General features: G+C 35.0%; 1 protein-coding gene across 3 annotated transcripts in view; it reads left to right on the forward strand.

Annotated features, from left to right (window-relative positions):
• Positions 1–21,297, forward strand: part of LOC132908948 (ankyrin repeat and BTB/POZ domain-containing protein 3) — a 32,939-nt gene that overhangs the window by 3,177 nt on the left and 8,465 nt on the right. The window contains exon 2 of one of the 3 annotated variants that reach the window (XM_060963436.1): positions 5,554–5,788. In XM_060963436.1, the coding sequence (XP_060819419.1) occupies positions 5,586–5,788 (203 nt within the window). In that variant the 5' untranslated portion in view covers positions 5,554–5,585. Of the gene's footprint in view, positions 1–5,553; positions 5,789–19,003; positions 19,898–21,297 lie in introns of those variants that run through there. The other 2 variants (XM_060963426.1, XM_060963416.1) reach the window with 2 other exon arrangements.

The raw sequence follows: 21,297 nt of genomic DNA on the forward strand, positions 1-21,297 counted from the left end.
TACAGGACCCAGCGCCGCGTCCAGCACATTCTGTGCCCGAGGCAGAATCATACTTTTGTTTACGCCCACGTGCACCTCCCTGGAACACGAATTTTCGATTGCTCCCCAGGTAAATCATAGTATTTCCACTGTCACCACTCGCAAGCATAACAAATCACTTCATGTGCGAACGAACTTTTGTGAACTATTGTATACGTATGTCTCATAGACATACTCGATAAAATAATTAAAAAGTTGGCTTATACAGCATACAGAAATATTCTTCTTAACATTATAGTTTAGATAACTGAGTCGTTCAGATAAGAGGAACTTTAATTCTCAACAATTAGTTGACAATTACGGAAGCCAAAAGAATCTGTTAATATTGACAGATGGTATTTATGTTGAATGAAAAGGATGTGGTACACCGTTATCTTTTTATGACGTGTTAGTTTTAGATTGTTTCAAACATAATCAAATCACATAAATACGTGGAATTTACTTCTTTACATTATATATATATAATATAAAAACTATAAAGATTTCGAAATTTTACTTCCAAATCATCATTCGGTGTGCGTTACGCGTGATAATAAAATGAGGTTAAATTTCAACTATGGGAAGACTGATAATGAGAAACATACTAAATATATAGTAGAACCTGAATACAAGGAGAAACCGAGTCATAAAGAATTGTATAAATAAAAAAAGGAAAGGAAAACATCGGTTATGTATCATAAAAGAGTAACAAAAATAGTACAAGACCAAAGCTTTCGGGTAAGTGGGTCACGAAGAACTATACTCTGTGTTCCAAGCGATCTACATTTTAGAATTATTGTAATACAACATTACGCATTATACAAAATTACATACTGTACAGCTTTCTGCAAATACATCAATAGCAGTAACACAAAACCAGCAGACGTCACGACGATAGGACGTTTTTAGATCTGGTGGAGGAACGAGGATCGGAACACAGTTACTTCCTCTGGTAAAAACGGTGGAAGGATCTTAAAGAATGTTGGCATTCCGCGAACATCACGTGGATGAAAATTCCGCGAAAGGGCAGCCAACATTGCGCGCGTGCTTTCACTTCGCGTGGAAAAGGGGTATGAAGGGAATGGCGGAGGGAGGGCGGACGCGAGACGCTCTGTTCCTGATATGCACGCTTAAGGAAGCACTTTGGGAGCCAGCCAGAGTAATTGCATACAAGGGGCCGTCAAAGCGAGCAACACGAGACCACGCTCTCGTCGGGTCTCGTTTGCGGAAACTTCCAAAAAGTTTTAGGTTTACGTTGTACCATTTGTGCTTCATATTTGCAACATGAATTGATGCTTCTTTTCGTTATTTTTCTTTTTACATCTCTTTCCTTCTTTGTCCCTTTTTCTTTCCTTTTTTATTAATTTTATAATATAGAACTTCTATGTTTCTTTTTTTCTTGTTACTTGTAGGTTATGTTAGGCTTGGCGGGAAATTTGGAGTATTGTATAGCAATTGGAATATTACTATATTGTAGCGGATTTATGAGAGTTTGTTTACAGTTGTCAAATCTCTTTAGTTTTATTAGAATTAGTATTAGAACTAGTAAAGTATGATATGGTTTGAGCTATGCTGCAGCTATAAAAGTATGTACAAGATTTTAAATAGGGACTAAATTGTTACTTAGGTATTCCGCTTAAAGTTTCTCGACTTTATTAGTTGATAGAATTTCATTCTATCAAAATAAGAGAATTAATTGAAATAAAATGGCGATATATATAAGCAATGTAAATAGATAGTAATGAAAGTCCTCACTTTTACAGATATTTTAATGTAATTAGAAAATAATGAGGGAGAAGTTAGTGAATATTCCACCTAATGTACAATCAAACAGAAATTATTTATTGTTCGATTTAAACAGCTGAGTTTCATCTGATTAATATGTATTTTTCGTACTAATCTCAGAATATCCTAAGCTTTTTAGACTATGAATTACAAGTATTTCAGGAATTCTAACAATTCCATATATACAATTATAAATCTATTAATAACACGTAGCTGTGAAGCATTATTTATCATCGATACTATTGACCGATTTAACGAGCTGAAAACTGCGTTCTTTAGTCCACCTTACGCCTACACGATGAAACGAAATGTAATTCGTGCGGTTGGTTAAACAAGATATCGATCCGCGAGTTGCCCCATATGGCTCTATTCATTGAGTTATGAGATCGGTCATGCGGGGAAAATTGCAGTTCTTCAAAGGGTTAATCCAACTACACTGCCAACCTATAGCCATCCACTTATGCAACGGGACACCATCGAACCGCGCCCATCGCTGTTTACTCTTGTGCATCGATCCGTTCATGTACTTTGTACGTCCATCAGCTTCTTATGCCTCACTATCTTACTGCGGAAGTGTTTGACTTAAAGGGATATTTTCACTAGAAAATTCGCTTTTCAGGAAAGATTTGGAAGTTCTTAAATTTTAAAAAATTTTTTGAAAGCTCGGGAAAGTGTTCTAGAAAATTGTTACATCAAATTTTTTAAATCTTTTTGTTTCTAATTCAGTGGTCATTTTTCATTGAGTTTGTATAACTTCCAAAAACCATCTGTTTCATATAGGTTATAACTTCTATTTATACATCTACAATAGAATGCTTTTTCTTTCATAATCTAGGTTAGATCATTAGTGTATGCACAAAGTAATTCATTTTAGATATAGATTTTTTTGTTATAACCAATAACAAAGTTATTTTTAAATTCTTTTCTATCGTACAAGAAAACCAATTTGCATCATTATAGAAGATTTACAGAGTTCATTTTATATCTTCTATATTATATCTTATATAATCATAAATCATAGTTCGTTAAGATCTGTAAAACTTCCAATGTCAAGCAAATTCTTAAGATAATTTAAAACTACGGTAAATCGTTATTAGGACATTATAAACTTTAACATCTAAGTGAGCACATCTTATTCAGATTCCGTTGCTAGATATAATGACTATCATCTTTCAATAGAACGTAGATACATGTGTACGTGAACGTCCAACTCAGTAATTACCGCAGAAAGTCTGTCATCTATGTGATATCGGGGTCCGAGCACGTTTACGAGTGACTTATTGAAAACCAGTTATCAACTGGACCGCCTCCCGGAACAGATCGCGCTAACATCGGGGTTAAGGGAGGCAACGGTTCACCACGAAATAGGAAAATTAAAGGCGCACGTGTTACAACATTTTTTTTCGTGATCGTTCATTCGTGACTGCGATCGTTCGCAACTATTAGCGCTCGTCCATAGGAATGTTACTCTTGCGTGTACGAAACTTTGACGTTCGCTTTCCCATATGTATGTATTTTATATAGGTATAGATCCTAACCTCTATGCGAAACATCATTCATCATTATGACCGCATTTGTATGTCTGTTATTAATATTTGATATGAAAAACATACGCTGAAGGTTGGAGATTCTTTTCAATGAAGTTTTTGGTGGTAATGATACCAGTAACTTAGGTTAAATCTCGTATGTAAATAGTTTAACCTGTTTTGCGTATGATATTCATTCTCTTTGTTTCTTGCATAATCTGTCCCTATTTTTCCAGAACGTTCTTTGTTTCTTCTTTTCTCTTATTATATCTGATATCCACTGTCCTTTTTTTTTATTGATGTTGGATATCTGGTATCACAAACCAATTGCAAAGTAAATGATATAAATGAAAGAACGTATTATATATTTATAGTTCTCTAAGGAAAATGTATAAATGAAATCCCAATTATTTAAATGTATTGCGATATATTAAAGAATATTTAACAGTATAAAATTCATATTAACTTAAAACATATTATGTACCTATGTGTATAAAATGAACGATTCTTTATAAAGGTACATTCAGAAGCTGTAGTCTAGAGTCTAGGGGAAGTAGTTTTCAGGGTATACAACTTTCTAATTCGTAAATCATAAATCTCTTTTCCCCTCTTGTCTGTAACTTATACTATCCTAACTCATAGAATCTTCTTCCTCTTTAAATACTAATTAAATCTCCGATTTCAAAGTTGTTTCAATCCTCATGAAACTTATAATACTAGAATTCACACTAAAAAATAATTCTCTATTTATATTCTATAAATATTAATTCTTTAAAAATTAAAGAATATAATTATTTATTTATAACTATAATTATATAATTATATATATAATCATATAGTGGATTTCAATCTCTACTTGAAAAATTAGTAGAAAGGCTACATCTATATGCTCCAGAGTTCATAACTTAATTGCGGCCAGTTTTAATAAAAACAACGTAGACACTTGCTAGAACCGCGGTATTTGAACATGTAGAACGTGTTTATTAATTTGTGTATGTTAAAAGCGGCAGACCGGTCTGTCCACCATTGTTGCTACAATTCACAAAAGAATCCATTATTTCACTTTTTTTTGTTATCGTTAATGAGTTGCGTATTGCGTAGTGAACGGTCAGCAAGCGATTGACCTCAAATGGAGTTTATGGAACGGTTATTAGCCCGCACAAGGATTGCCAGTTTTGCAATATAACATGCTGGTTAAAGAATATGTACATTTTTTTAAGAAAAATTAATTTTTCATTAATTCCTTTCTATTACGTGCAATCTGATTTTTATTTATAAATAACATAATTTATTGTAGATAGAGTAATTACTAATACAAAATATCCAAATAATCTCAAAATAAAAGATCTGCAAACTACATAATCTTCCACCGCTGTAATAACTACATTCCTAAAAGTTTTCCCCTCATTTGAGAAACATCCTGAACATCCTCTAATTCATTTAATCCTTTTCCAGATCACTCTATAAGCGGACATATTTTCAATGGAGAAAGTTGCAACAAATTTTCCCGAAAGGCATTGGAACCTCGCGCGAAATGAACGATACGCTCTTCCTATTAACATATTCGGCGTGTTTCCAACGGTAATTAGCGGCACGTTCGCAGCGCGACAACAGACACCGCGCGTATGAACAGAGAAATAATTGTTTCCTCCCGTCAGCGATGCTATCGCGCTGCTAATTATTCTCAGAATCATCCAGACGCTCGTTAATGACCTTCGAGCCCGAGAAGAAAGTTTCGCATAATTACTTTCTACCGAAGATTTTCCCGATCGGGAGCAGATTTCTCGCGGCGAATTTCTATACGCGTTCACAAGCTAGCTTTGCTCGCGTTTTTGATAAGAGAAGAGTTACTATTATGTTATTATGTTTCATTACCTCATGCAATTGCATTGAAAAGTATACTCAGCGAAAGTATAGTATAATAATCTATTAATTTAAAAAATTTATTAAAGATTTATAATATTTTTGCGATTTTATGATTCTGTTGGCACATAAGAAAAAAAAATAATTAAATTTAAATCAATAATAATAAAATTGCATTTTTTATCTGCATTATGATTTAAAAATTTAAATAATATTAGTAGCTTATACAATAATAGAATATCCAGTAACTTCCATATTTCTATCAACCTAAATTCTTCTAGAAGAATTTTTCAAGAAAAGTGAAATGTACTAAAATGTTTTTTAACAAGAACGTAAAATATTTTTATTTAAAAATTTGTAGGTCTTCCAGTGCAATCAGCAACGGGAGGCACAATGAACGTCGAACGAGCCACGATGGATGGTTGCGGGCAGCAACCGCTGTTTTTGACCGGTACTTCCGGTTCTGGCGGTATATCCAGTCCCCAGCAGCAGACCGTCCAAACCGGTGCGCCTCCAGAACACTATGGGGGACCATTGAGCCTGAGTATCTGCATATCCGATTCCGGTCACGAGATACTGCGACCCAAGCCACGCCGGTGAGTCTTCTTTTATTTTCCATGAACCCAGTCGCCGATCCACCAGCGATCCTCTGTAATCGATATCGATCTTAACGAAGATCTGATTAATGGTCGCGTTCACGGTGATCCGCTAGCCCCGATAAGGATCGATTAAAACCGCCCGGGAATCTTGGAACGTTGACCTCCTCTTCCTACAGCACCAAACTAGATATTGTTCTATGCTACAATAACTATCGTTCCTTTTTTTATACATTTCTCATAAATATATGTCATATACAAATTAATATTCAAAATTGAGCATTGACAAGGTAAATTATCCATGTATTATGCGTTTTTTATGTAGCAGTATTGGATAAAACCTATTAAATAAAATTGTTATCTAAATGCAGTGATTTTCATTCTTTTTTGAATCAAAATAGCTACTAAATCACTCGTAAACTTTCATTACTTGACTTACTTGTTACTTTATTAGCATGATAAAATGTCGTATCTTGTTCTCACAGATCGTAGATTTTATGTAAATCGAGCAATTTAAGATTGCCCACAGACGGTGATTTTGTTGATGATGATAACGTTCATAATGTTGATAGAGATATTGGCCATCGTTTGAAAGTTATAAGAATCACTTGCCACTGTCTTTTAATCGGTCATTTAGTTAACAATGTATAACTGACTATCGATGATCTGTAACATGAGCACAGGCTCCTTAAGAACATAGTGGTGAGCCAATATCGATACGGCATCTGATCCTCACGATCTTGGAGAAACGTAAAACGTTCGTCAAAGAAGACGAGATTTATAACCGGAAACTTCAGATGAGAGTGATGATAAAACAACTTGAAACATGAAAATATCGTAAATTGACATAATATAGATTATAAAATTTCTATTAACCTCGATGTCAATATACATATCTATAGGGTGTTCTGTTTGTACCATCGGTCAAAATTTACTTAAAAAGTATTAAAATTTACCAAAACAAAATGTTCAATATCCAAGTGTGAGTACCATAACAATTTTGATTCTTTAAGTTCCACTATTTAAAGAAGTTTATTCTCAGAAATCCACCGAATGATTTTCTGCAATATTTACGAAAGGACCGAGTTCAAGGGCCTTTGTTCTCGGACATAAACTGCAGAATGTTGTTTTTTTTTCTTTTGGCCCGATGTTTAGCGGGATCTCAAAACATCACCGTTAAAAGAAGCCAGTCCACTTGCCGATCCGATTAAGGATCATTAAAATTTACGATGTACGTAATTACGACCGATTCGATTAACGATGTCGAACGAGCATATATTCGTAAGACACACCTCCCCTTTCCCCATCATTTAGTTCCATCGACACCACGCCGCGCACCACGGCTTCGGCCCTTGAAAAATCTGTTCGGCATACAAATAGGCACTGAAATTTAAGGGTTCACGTAATAGGCCCACAAATTCTCGAAGTTCGTTCACCCGGTGTATACACGTAACGGAGCTCGTACGCTGTAACTAACGTCAAATGTAAATAAACCACGTGGATTTTTTTTTAGACTCACATAGTGTTCACTATGTACTAATTGTCAAAAGTATTCTGTGGATTTTTCATATCTCAAATTTGAGTTACAATTATCAGAATCATTCTTTATTTCTTGTACATCATATCTTGTATATCATAGAAAGTATTTGCAATTTGCAGTGAATATTATAAAAACTTTTGTACATTATATTTTGTATATCATAGAAAGTATTTGCAATTTGCCGTGAATATTATAAGAATTAAAACTGTATTTAGAAAACTTTTACTTTTTATACATGCAAATATCTCATCAATTTGCTCGTATAAAAATGTTGATCTAATCTTTACCTAATAAATTAGTTTGTTACTTAATCAGTTATTAAGAAAGGGAAAAACGAAACAGATGAAAAAATTTGCGTGATTTTTAAAAGGCAGAATCGTTTCGTGACATGAAGGTTAAAATTTCTAGGTCGGGTGTATTGCTTTGAGATTCTGTGTATGCATGGTTCATTGGTATTCCAGCGCGTTAGCGTGTCGTGTGCACGCTCGGTGATTCGTATGTAAAAGACGGCCCATTGCGGCCTTATCAATATGTATGACACCGAATTATAATCGATAATAATTGCCCATCCATGCGTAACATTAAAATTATCGATTGCGTATCGTATTGCTCTCGATTTTGCCCCGATATCCGGTTAAAAATAGCTTTCAATGTGAAAACGGTCACTGACCTGTTTTGAGATTAGAGTACATTTGAAAAAAGATCTCCCAGTTCCTAACCACGATTTTCTATAAATTCGAAACATGTAGTTATGTTTGACAATGTTCGAAACTTCTTTAATCACTGTAGCCAAGATTTCAATTACTATGAGATTTACAAACATTATGCATTCCTAAATTATTCGACCATACAAAACTTCTAACCACTCAATCTCGCGACAATTTTGTATCCCTACACAATATTCATACTATACAATTTATACTATGTATTCAATTATGAAAGATTAATTTAGCGCGTAGTAGCATAGACTACTATAGCCATAACTATATATGAGGCATACAACAAAGACATTGTACTTTGCAGACGCGTAAGATGGTATAAAGGGACGCGTCTGCGCGTATGAGTGCGCAAGGTAGTTTAAAAGAAGCTTAAATGACGGACACGTTGTATTTCGAACGAGTCAACGACCGCAAAAAATACGCCAGTCATCTTTCGCTGTAATCGTATATACGTACGAGCATCGTGGAATGCGCAAATGCAATCTCTATGGTATGAGAATGATCATCGTCGGGGATAAGGAGACGAAGTGACGCGTATCCTCTAAGCTTCTTCGAAAGCACGCGGTATTATTTATTAAATCAACGGGAAGCCCCATGAAACGCACGGTAAACGAGTAGCCCTCGTCTTCTTCCTCTCCCCCCCCCTTCCACACCCTTACCCTTTCTAACTCCGTGAAAAATCGAAATTTATTTCTGACGTGGTTGATCGATGGCTCGATGCCTCTGTCTCGAGAGTTAAGCCGAGTTTGCATTGTACCTGGTGCTCGCGACAAAAGGAACTGTTCTTTAAACTTACATCTTTTAGGTTAGGAACATGATTCTGTTTCGATGGAGTCTGTGTATGTATATCGAGTGCAACCTCAAAAGAGGGTGATAGATGTTTATTTCAAGTGTTTTAAAAATTGTTTTAAATAATACCTATGGTGCTGATTACCAATGACTACTAGAGCGTCACTGAAAGATTGGAGCTGGTCACAGACGATGATTATTGCGGTCAACGTTAAAATATATAGGGTAATAGTCAAATTTATATCAGTTGAGGTTATGATGTCATTTTCAATCGCATAAATCTTCGAAGGAATTCGTCTCGAGTAAGCAAGTCGTTTTAGTTATTTTAAAATAATGAAAAAATATAAGAAGTATAAGGTGGTAAGGGTATAACAGTCAGGTAATCTATACACTTTGGCGTATTATCTTTTGCAGTTATTTAAAATTTATATACATATATTAGAAATTCAATGGGGAGAAAATAATCATAAATGAATAAGTTAGGATTTACTTAGATTTGTATCTTCGAATGGAAAGTGACCACACAGATGAATAATGTATTAACTTGTAAATGCTAAACGATATTTATCAAGCATATCTTTTTGTGAATCCGCTTCGACTAACTTCAAAATCTAAACTTTTATAAAAGTTCACTTTCATAAAAAAACCACTCACCTAAAACATCACATTTTGTCCACTCTAACCAATTAAATTACATCCTGTTTACTTAAATTGCTGTATTTTATCATGCACCATAAACTCCGCAAACTATTCTTAAACATCGAATACCTTAAATCAACTCGTGGAAGCATTGACGTGCAATTAAGAACGATTTCCCATAAAATACTCGTGGGGACAAATCGTTGGTGGAGTATCAATGAATCGCGAGACATGAAGTGCACGCGCACGCGAGCAGACGACGAAGATGCGCAAGCGCAAAATATCCCGCGTGTCGAGTCAGGGTTATCGAGGGTTATCGAAGAGAAAGCCCGTTCGTGTAGCTCGTTGCCTGACCGATTTACGGTGACGTGAGTCTCCTCTGGGTCCCGTTCCATTAAAATACACTACTGTCCACGTACAGGATGTAATACAATATATAAGACCCACGTGAAAGATAGATAAGTAATAGGAAAGTGTTGTAAATTCGTATATTTTAATTTGAGATTTATTATATTTTATTCATTCTATTTTGATTTAAATTGCTTTTCGAGTTTTAATAAATTAGTATATTGTAATAGTTTGTTTGATAAAAATATTACATTATTAAGATTTTAACCTTAAAAAGTAAGAACCAGTAATAGTGCACGTATTTACAAGCACGTATTTATCTGACTTCTGAGTTTCTTAAGTCACATTATATTATATAACACAGTTACATCGTAGCGTTGAACTGTATCACGAACGTGATACGTGAACTTGTATGTATACGTCGAATGTTTTCCCTAATATTACAGCGAAGCAGCCATTAAAAAGGATAACAATAGGAGAATTGTTCGATTAGAATGGTTTTTGCTATTGTTTAACCTTTTCTTAATTTCTTTCTTCTTTTCCGTTTTCTTATACTTTTTAGTTTTTATTTGTTACTTGTGAAAGTTCAATTAGTTTGAATGTGGGAAATTGAGAATGTGGGATATACTGGTTGCTGGAATATATGAGAATTACATTACGTTTTTAGGCTGTCTGGTTGAACATCATAATTTTAAGATATTATTAGAATCGTGTTCTATTTTTTATATGTATATATATAAAATATAGTTTAAATTGGGATATAGCATCTGTTCAAAATTACATAGATGATAAATGTTAACATAAACCCATAATGAAAGATATAAGTAGCACATAGAAGTGGTAGAAATAAATAATAACAGAGACGAACAGTAGTAGAAACATAGGCAAGACTGACAAAAGATGTATGTACAGACATAGTTATCTAATAGCGTTATAGCAGGTTTCTTCCTTATCACGATTTCTAACAATTAAATATCAAACAAAGTTTAAGGTTCGATGTCCACATACTAATTTAAAACTTTGAAAAAGAAAATTTATTGTGTTCTAATTTAATAAGACAAAATCAACCCAGTTTTGTCGATGGATGGTTGCGATCAGCCACGCTGTAAGGGAAGAGGAAGGAAGGGAAAGGAGAGAGGCCGTTAACCTAAATATCTCGACCAGATCTGACTAAGCATCGGTGCACATCCTCTCACGCGCGTTATTATCGCGATCACCCGGTTCCCAGATAATGTTTCCCCTCTCGGCACGTTTTCCTCTACTTTCAGATAACTAATTAAACAAGTCCGCAACTCTCCTTTCACACGATCGCGCGAAATTCTTCAGAAAATTTCTATTTCGTCGTCCAACGTTAGAACGGAAGAATGGGAGGGGGGAGCGAGGATAGTTTAGGTTAGGTGTACAGGAATAGTTCTTTCACGAAAGCGGCGAAAAGCTATCTGCCGATTGAGCGAGGTGATCTCTTGATTAGATGATGAACGAAAAGAAGGTGAAAGATGAAAAGTGAGAGCCAATGAGAGAAAGAGGGGAGAAGGAGGAGAGAGATATCTATCTTTGGTTGTCGGTGAATCGAATAAAAGTGGAAAGTGTATTGTTATTAGAATAAGAACTTGTCAGAGAATCGATTAAGTGTGTTAAACTCGACCGCGTGAAGGTTAGGTTTCTTGCGTATGAGATGTCGTTTCACCAGGATTTAATTATCATTTATTATATTTTGTTCTATCGTCAATTGTTATCGCCTTATGTTAATCACTTATTAATCTCATACCGTTTCAGTTTAAGCTTTAGGTTAATATTTCTGTTAGTAAAGCACAATGTGTATCTAAAGAGGCCGCTGCAATAAGGAGGCAACTTCACATTTCTGTGATTTGAGTAAACAGAAGTCGAGCAAAGATGATCTACAAATCAAGCATATTTTGCTTATCGCATCAGGCGCTATGGCTAATTCAATGTTTGTATATATTGAAATTTCCGCTCTGATTCGGTCGTATCCGCATATCTATTCCACATGAGATTAAAGTGTATAGCACTTTTTTTCAATCTCCTCAAACACGTGTCCTTCCGTTTTGAACAGCGTTAATCCGCTCGGATCTGTGTCACTTCACTTCGAACAGCTAGGATTCCGGCTTCAAACAAGTTCGACTTGTAGCATTCTACTTGCAACAATTTAAATTTACGCCAGCCGATTCTGATCGTATGTTCCGCTAATATGAAAAATAAATGACAAAATACAAGGTATTTATAGGTTACCTTGCTTCTCTTTTGAACCTTTTTCCTTTCTTTCAGGATCAGTAATATCTTAGTTACTTATCTCAGTTCGGTAGGTTAAGCGTGTATCTTCTTTGGTCTTCCTGCTTGATTCGCTTTCTTCACATAATCTCACTGATAAGTGTTATCTTTAAAAACATACTATTATTACTAAACAATATAATATTCATTGTTCATTTTGTTATTTAATTGACCATGAGAAAAATTTGCTAAAATTATAGTTGTATTTAAATGCAGAATCTTTTCTTAGATGATACCTTTTAATATTACAAACATAACTTAACTAGTCATTCCACAAGGGTGCATTTTCTTCCTTCCTTTTATACCATACCGTAATATGAAAAAGAAAATTAACAGTACTTCTGTACAAACGTTAAAAAGTTAAATGCATAGATATATACATACTTACATCAGTTTCAGTTAATCTCGAACAAAATTTCAGTCATTCCAGAATACATTCCGGAACTCGGGGAATACCATTTTATTGCCTATGCCGTGTTACAATTAAGCACATATATTCACAAATAGCATGGAAGAAATAATCCACAATAATAACTACAACGTTGAAAAATCATTTCCACATTCTTTGGCATTCTATAAAAAATATCAAACATTTAATGTTCACGTGCTTTATATAAAATCGTGTTTCAGTCAAACCATTTCGATTAACTTGGAAAATGACAAAATCTATTTCCTGTGTCTCCTGCTCGTTTATTAAACTTTGTCCTCGATAAACGCGAAATGAAACATTCAGTAGGTAACTATGAGGTTGATGGAGGGTTTTTATTTGTCCAGAACCGGTATGATTGAAATGTAATTTTACACACTTGTTCATTGGCCCCTGAGATCTGTGTTAAGAGTTCATTTTAGCGGTGCTTCAAGTGGTTTGTGAAGGTTTTATAACATTTTCAGTTGATCGAATAAGTGATGATTTTTATGAAATAAGATAACATCGATATAATATATGGTTGTTTTTCATTAAGAAATACGAATACAGTAGCAGACGCAATATATTATGAATAACGGCGAACTGACTTTCATTTTCACCACAGTTTGGCTAAAACTTACCTAACAATGAAAAATAAAAACACGATGGACCATTATCATGGATAAAATACATGAACTACCTAGTTTCCTAAAAGTTGTTGGTACTATTAATCAAAAGTTGTAATAAATTGCACCAATCAATCTCTTCAGCGAAATAACTAGTTTCATGAATTACTTGCATGAGTTGGTCACATAAGATACCTATCTAGTGCATTTATATGTAGTAACAGTAGATTAATTCTGTACTGAATCTTACTTTCATCATCATTTGTAGTTAAAAAAAAAAGCATTTATTACAGGATGTATGTCTATTAAAATTTTCTTTGATACAGCACTGTACGTTTCAAGTTTCTGACTTCTTTTTTAGAACACCATGCGTTGTAGAGTATTTAATTGGAAGAAGATGACCTTAGCCCTCGGTTAAATGAAAGAATGAGTCAGGGTTAATTCATAATTACTGAATAAATGAGTCAAGTTTCAGAAGAATGTGGGCTTTGTATTAGATTTTAGTTCCTTTGTTGCATCCACGAAAATGTAAATTTATATAAAAATTCGTAGTCAAAGGAAATAAATTATTTGTAAACAAAAATCTTTCCAATTTAACTCAAGGCAATTTATTCTCGGTCAGTAGAAATTTTCTCATTTTCACTGGAATCTCGAAACTGTGAAACTCATTCCTGTCTCATTATAATACATAGTATACTATAATTTTATAGAGTGGTCCATTTGTTATACAAAGTAGGCAACTAGGATAATTTCTAACACAATCATTGCGCAAGCATGATGCAATGACAATTTTTGTTACAATTATAAACTACAACGTATGATGCCGCTAGAGGAAGGCACGGTTCGGTAATTAATTTAATATCCTCCGGTTGGAATGGTTGTCGCCCTTGACACCGGAGTTTCGCCAGATGAGCACGGACAATATACGCCTTGAACTCTTCCTTTGCAAAACCTTTCTCGTGGAGGGCACGTTATGTTATAGATTAAAGACTTCCGCCGTTGTTTGCGTGCGTTCTCAGAAAGGATGTATCAGCCACGAATAAAATGATGGGCCCAAACGTGTCGTTTGTTCATTGAAGGGGTATTCAAGGAACCGATAATTCAGATAAATTTAATTGGACTTTAATTAGCGGCTCAGGCGATATGGAGGAGAAAGATGGCGTTGTTTCACTGCGACGAAAGTGAATTTATGAATGAAGAGTCATACAGTTCTCCCTCTGGAATGTAACAGTGACGTTGAAGAAGAGAAGATGAATTGAAATGATGGTTTTGTGAGATCTTCTTCCAAAGGAACTCTAATATCGCTTTTAATAGCAATTCCCTGCTTCTTCTCTTCCTACCTTGGAATTCTTATTTAATCAGTTAATGAAGATTTAAGTTGATTATTAAATTAAATACATGTTAAGTTCCTTTTTGCATTTCTGATTCATTAGAAAATTTTGTTCAAATTGGCAGTTTAAAGAAAGATATTAAAACATATATTTTCTAACAATATAACAAACAAATGAATCTATTTGTAATAAATCACGATGCATTATTAGATAAAAAATATCATTGTTTGAATTAATATACTGCGAGTTGAAAGGTGATATCGTGTACATTTTCCAAACACGGAATTAACTTTAGGTTTAATAATAATACCGCGTACACAGCCTGTGTTCGCGTACACGTAGAATGCAGTTCATAAAGGGGGGAAAAAACGAAGACCGGTTTGTCTAGGGAGTAAAATTACCTTATGACTTTCACGCGAATTTATCACGGGCGTATTTCAACGGGAACAACGCTATTCGTGATCAATTAGAACGTTTTATTATCTATACTGTACGTTATTGTTTCTTCAATAACGACAAATTAATATTTTTATACTCTCCATTTTACTTATTTATTTCAACTGAGTTGCACTTTATTATTTCTTGAGCAATTTCCTAGTTTAAGAAATATATAGATCTGTGCTTACTCAATCATTTCTTTTTTAAATATAAAACACTAAAAATTTTTTGTATTTTTGTTTAAGCAATTTATAGGTAATTAGAGAATAATTAATAGGTAGTTAGAGAATAAAAATCAAATACAAAATGGTTTTAGAATAAATAAAAAAGAAAGATATTTGAAAATTATAGTATTCTCTGATACAAGTATATCTAAAAGAATTTTGGCCTACGCTAATTATACTTGGAAAACACCTGAGAATCTTCCTTGACATTGTTAAAGGTACCGGAAACTGTTAACATTATCTGGTTGCTTTCTTTCATTATGTATTTTCTTCTTCATTTCGTAACCTCAAAAGCATAAATTATATTATGTGCATCGTTTAAATTCATTTTGGAATTGTTATGTTTTTTTCCATCATTTATTTTTGTAATTTATATCTATACGTTTCCTTCTATACGATATGTTGCATTGTTTGTCTCGTATTGTTTTAAGGACCATAAAACTTATAATTGGAGCAGCTGCTTCATCAAAGCTCTCTGCCCTAACGTGTCTTAATTAACTTGAATTCGTTGAACTCCGTCATCCCGGGGTTCCGAGCATAATTTTATGTCTCAATTCTTCATAATTTATTTACGTATGAGCAAAAACAATTTCAAACTTTATATATAAATTCGATAAAAAAGAATGTTTCATACAACGGTACACTTACAAAAGTAGAACCGTCCATGAAACGTTTCTATCTCCTTCCATTTACGCACCATTCCGTTGCTATGTTTCCTAACATGACCAGTTAACAGTTTACGCCCTTCAATCGCGATAAACGCGGTTTTTGCATAGAGAAGGGATCGGTCGAGTGCGATGAAAAGATCGAAAACAAGTAACGTGTACAAGAATCGTCACGGGATGTGGTTAGGGCGATTCGAGTACACGGTCATAGGAAGTAGGATGGTCGGCGGAAATTCTCCCCCGAAACAAACGTAGCAAACTCAAACGCTTCGTCTGCATATGTATACAGTAGTGTGCATGCATATACATATGTAACACGTACTATATGGTGGGGCTTCTAAAGACACTGTTCGTTTGCACTCTCCCGTTTCCTACGCTCTCTGTCCGGTGAAAAGAGCATAACAGTTTACAAGTGGCAGCCAGCACTTAACCATGCCACGGAGCGGGACAAGAAACTAGCGCCGCGTGCGTGATAGCCGATCGCGAATTAAAGTGGAACGCTCAGCGTTTAATCTTGTTCTATTGCGAGACGTTTTGTAGAAAACTCCACGCATTCGTGTCTGCTGTTGTCATTCTCATTGTTACAGTTTCAATTGTAACATCTATTCAATTGTATAGTTACAGTTGTTCTTATTCTTTCGTAATTGTCATTTTGCTCACTTTTAATAGTTTCTAGCGATATATAATATTGTGCCTTAAGAGGGCGGATTGAACATTCGAAAGTGTAAAAGAGTTCGACATGGAATTGCTACTCGATGTTGTAATCGTCGTTTGATTATGCAGTCGTGAAGGTTATTGTGATTTGTGAATGAAAGAGAAGGTGTGAAGTGAAAAGATGCGATCGATGGAAGTGTAAAGTGATTTAGTGTGGAATTGTCCCTTATCGTTTCTGTTGAATCATAATCTTCTTGGGTTTTGATTAATTGCCATATCGTAAATGTTTCAAGTATGCACAATCTGGGACGAGATATGACTGTTTAAAAAGCAAAGTGATCTTTCTTATTCATAACATTTTTGCGTATTTAAAATAAAGTATCGTGTTATTTTTTTTTAGTAAAATATTTTATTTTTGATATACATATATTTGTCAAATTATTATAAATATGAATAGAGTGATACGCAACATTCTTCTAGGTTGCAAGTCGTGATTGATTCTAGACTGGATTTAAATTGAAATCTGCAATTGGAAGTAAATCCTGCTAATATTGAATTTTCTTAGAAACAATCAATTTATCGAATCAGCTAGTTTACCAACCATGAGTTTTTCTCCTAAAACATAACATCTTACAGTTAGTATCTGTAGCTGCGTGTAAGTCATTAAATTTTATTTATCTTTAACTTTTTCAAACAGTACTTCCAAGACATACATAATCCAAATGACTGAACAATTTTATGAAATAGCATAATAAGTCAACAACTTTACAATAAAGCGAAGTAGAGAAATAAATTCATACAAAGTATAAAATGATCTTTATAAAGTAATCTGCGGATGAGCTCTAATAGGTTGGTGGACGTTGCTAGAAATTGGAGATATTTCATTTGGAATCAATTTTCCACGGAGCAGAACGGTGAAAGTCTGGAGCGTGAATGCGCGTAATTGGTCTCTTATATTCTATGTTTGGCATTCTGGCGAGCATTTCGTATAATTTCTCACGAATTCTTAGATAACAAAATTTCTGCCGGTCAGAAATGGGCTTACCTTCAAGTAAACGCCAGTCTCTCTTGCGAATCGCGTTCTGTATGGAAGACTTTAGTAAACTGTTGAAGATTTGAATATTGTTTGAGCAATTATTTAAGTTCTAATTATTATTCGGTTGATATTTTGAAGAATTATACGAGTTTTAACATTATGGATATCGTAAACATTCTGAATATTTTTCAGAATTGTTTGAACATTTTTAAATATCGGTCGAGTATCTTACAACCCTTTTCTACCATTATATTCTATTCTAACCTAAAAAGAAAGTACTAAAATTGAGACAATTTTTACAAACATCGTTTCACCGTTCTGTTCCATCAAACATCTAACCTTAACCTAAAAAGGAAGACAACCAAGAATTCTCCGCATAATTTGAATTACCGTTCCCTTCATACAGAAACATAAATCATATCACGGAAACGTGCAAAGGTGACATTTATTGTCAATGCCTGTCCCCCGTCACTGAAAAAAAAGTAAAGAACACGCAAAAAGAAAAAGAAGGAAAAAGAAAGAAAGGAAGACGTTCTCACGCGATAAACGTCGAAGCTCCCGCTTTCGTGATACTGTTACGTGGTGCCTGGGGGGTAAAGAAGCAACGAAAGGAAAGTGATACGGGAGCCGTGCTCTATTCGCCGACATTGCGGTCCGCGGAGGAAGTGCACGCGTTTCACCTGCTGATCCCGTCGCCGCAGACCATAGTGTTTTCAGTCGCGTGCCGGAACGAGGACAGGTCAAAAACCACGTAAAGCCACGCTGATAGTTTTTAGTGATTCGCTGTTACTCAAACGCGATTTACTTCATTAATAGATTGTGAATGATTAGACAAATTCATATTCCGATAATTACGCAATTTAGTGACAATTTCCCTATTGCGTTCCTAATTTCTAAACTGCAATTGCGATTTTTGTTTGTGATTTTCTGAATGGATTATGGAGGATTTTGTAATTTGAAGTTGCCCGTGATATCTGTGAGCAGAGGTGACTTAAATTGCATTATAAAATAATCTGTAGTTGATTACAAAATTTATTGGAGTACTCTTTTAACTTGTACCAAGAAATATTGCATTATCGTAAGTCAATTCAAATTATTTAAACAAGGTATATATGTGCATCGCTATAATAAAGTTAAAATCTGTGAAGTTCATTAATATAAAATCATTTATTCAAAACCGCTATATAAATATAATATAAAATAATATAATATATAATAATATATAATATAATATAAAATCGATGGAAATTTGTGGATCTAAAAAGATCAGTGAACTCTTTGAATGATATAACATCACAAAAGCGACTCTCCTAGTTCACATCTGCAAAAAATTATCTAATTCCTCCCACTCGCTGTACTCAAAGAGACCAAGAAATCTACACCGCTGTATTCTCAATTTTCCCCATGAATCAGCGTCTGTTACCAACAAATTACTCAGCAAATTCTCGCTCCCTCCGCATCGAGGAAAGCATTTCATCATCCTGATAACCAGAATCATTCGCCAAATAACCAACAAAAAGCAGCCAGTCAGCGGACATCCTCTTAGATACCGACCACACGACGACTGTATACTTAGAATACCCCGTTTCCGGTTACAAACCATTCCCTTGATACATCTGTCCGACTTAATTTTTCCCCCATCACACAACCAAACCAAGGAACTCGACGACGAAATGCATTTACGTGAAAGCATCGGATGACATGCCATTGACGGAACGAAGATCATGCAAGGAAAAGGATTGCAAATGCGTGATATGCCGTGAACTGACCAACTACAGGATGCCTGGTAACCTAGAGGCTCCACCTCGTCGCGAGGGCGTCAACTTCATCCTGCGTCGCGCCCTGCCTTTTACTAGTAAATCACCGTCTAAAGAATGGTTAAATATAGGTAATGATATACCCAATTCTGGTAACCCTAAAGATGGTACCACGATAGAAGGAATTAATCACAGGGAAGAAATGGAGGGTACGATGATACCGGTAACCAGCTGTAACATTAAAAAGAGTGACAAGGATGTAGCTCATAAGACTGTGATCTATTTCGGTGACACGAATCAGAGACCAAATCACAGGTTCAACGGTAAAGAATCTTCAGCTCAATTAACGAACAAAGACGAGTTAAAAATAATGGAGTCGAAGAAGGAAGAGCAAGTTGCTGATAGTCTAGAGAATGAAAGGTGTGGTGGAAAGGGGCAAAACGAAAGGCAACGGTCCACGGTGAGTCTGGTAGAGGAAGAGGACGTCAAGGTCACGCACGAAATCGTGGTGAACGTCAGCCCTAGTAGGGAGGACGTGCTGAAGATCGAGGAGGACGAAAGCCAGGTCGAGGATTATTGGTCCTTGCCGGGGGACAACACCGGGTTCAAGGCAGACTGGAGCTTCGTTCAACAGTGGCGCCTGAGGGGGTAAATCAAGCGAGCATTGCGTTTACCATGACGATGAAAAATGAGCATGTTACCCGTGAGGCCCGCATATGGAATTCGCGTAACCGCTTGGCGGTTCGGTCTTCGTGGTATTTAACGGTTTTTGCGGAAACTTATAAGTGGTCGCGGGAAATGGATTGTGAGGTTTGATGGACGACGCATGGTCGGTGCTTCGCTCATGGTCCGTTGGATGAAATAAAGTTATGATGAGAAAGTTTGAATTATCCGGCCAGTTTGAGTTTTTTATGAGAAGCTTCGGCAGATTTTTATGTTAGTTTTAGATAAATTCCAAGTTTGCATAAGTTTCCATCGGTATTTGAATTTTCAGATTTTAGAAAGGCAATTATTACTCGAACTTCCTTTCATCTCGTCCATTTGCAATGGTCTTTTGCCTTTGGAAATTTATAAACAACTAAAGAGATTCACTAACGTGATACGAAATTAACTAACAATAAGAAACGCAGAAAATTGAAAATATTTCAGACTGCGATCTGGTAGATCAGTTAAAATCTTTTTTTTTTAAATGGTAGTTAATTAAAAACGTATAATTGAGGCATTCATAGGTGGAACAGATGCTTTGTATGTAGAAATTGGTTGCTGAGGTAGAACTAGGTATAACAGACCTAGGTATAACATTTTAACAACAGGTATAAAAAACACAATTTAACAGTATTAACAATTTTAATTACATTGCTATGTACAAACAAATTATTTGTATAAAATAAATTAATCAAAATACGCATGTGCCGATATAGATAGATATAGATATAGATAAAAAATGTCCGTAATAACTGCAATGATCTTTTAAATAGAAATCATTATTCATTAATTATTTATCACATTTTTTTAACCTATTTTGATCGAATACCCGGCTCTAAAAGAACCAATTATTCTTACCGGGCATAATTGGGTAAGCCCCTGTGAATGAAACGTTTATCAGCTGCAGCGCTCCTCCTCGCGACTATCTGTAATTGCATTAAGGGCGCGTTTCCACTGGTCCGCACGAAACACACGCATGCGGAACAGTTCAAGTAAAAAGTAGGTGCCATGATTCGGAGGCTTGCACGTACCACGAATATTAATTTATATCGAGCGAGTCACGCGATTTAAACATACGAAAATCACAGGAAAAGGCACGATAAGTATATCTTAAAGTATAATATCACTTTATAAGACTAAAAATAGCTAAAATATTATTTATTGAACTACGTTCGCTATATTATTTGCAAATTCGTTCCGAAGATGAAATGTTTGTTTTCTAACTTCAATGGTGGGATGGTGGCGTAATTTGAAGATTAAATAAGTATAATCTCCATCGACTTTTTCCTCTTAGGAGGGTAGACTAGTTCGCTTGATGATGAGCATTAGACGGGAAGAAAAGG

This window comes from Bombus pascuorum, chromosome 1, assembly GCF_905332965.1.
Source record: "Bombus pascuorum chromosome 1, iyBomPasc1.1, whole genome shotgun sequence".
NCBI classification, from domain to species: Eukaryota; Metazoa; Arthropoda; class Insecta; order Hymenoptera; family Apidae; genus Bombus; species Bombus pascuorum.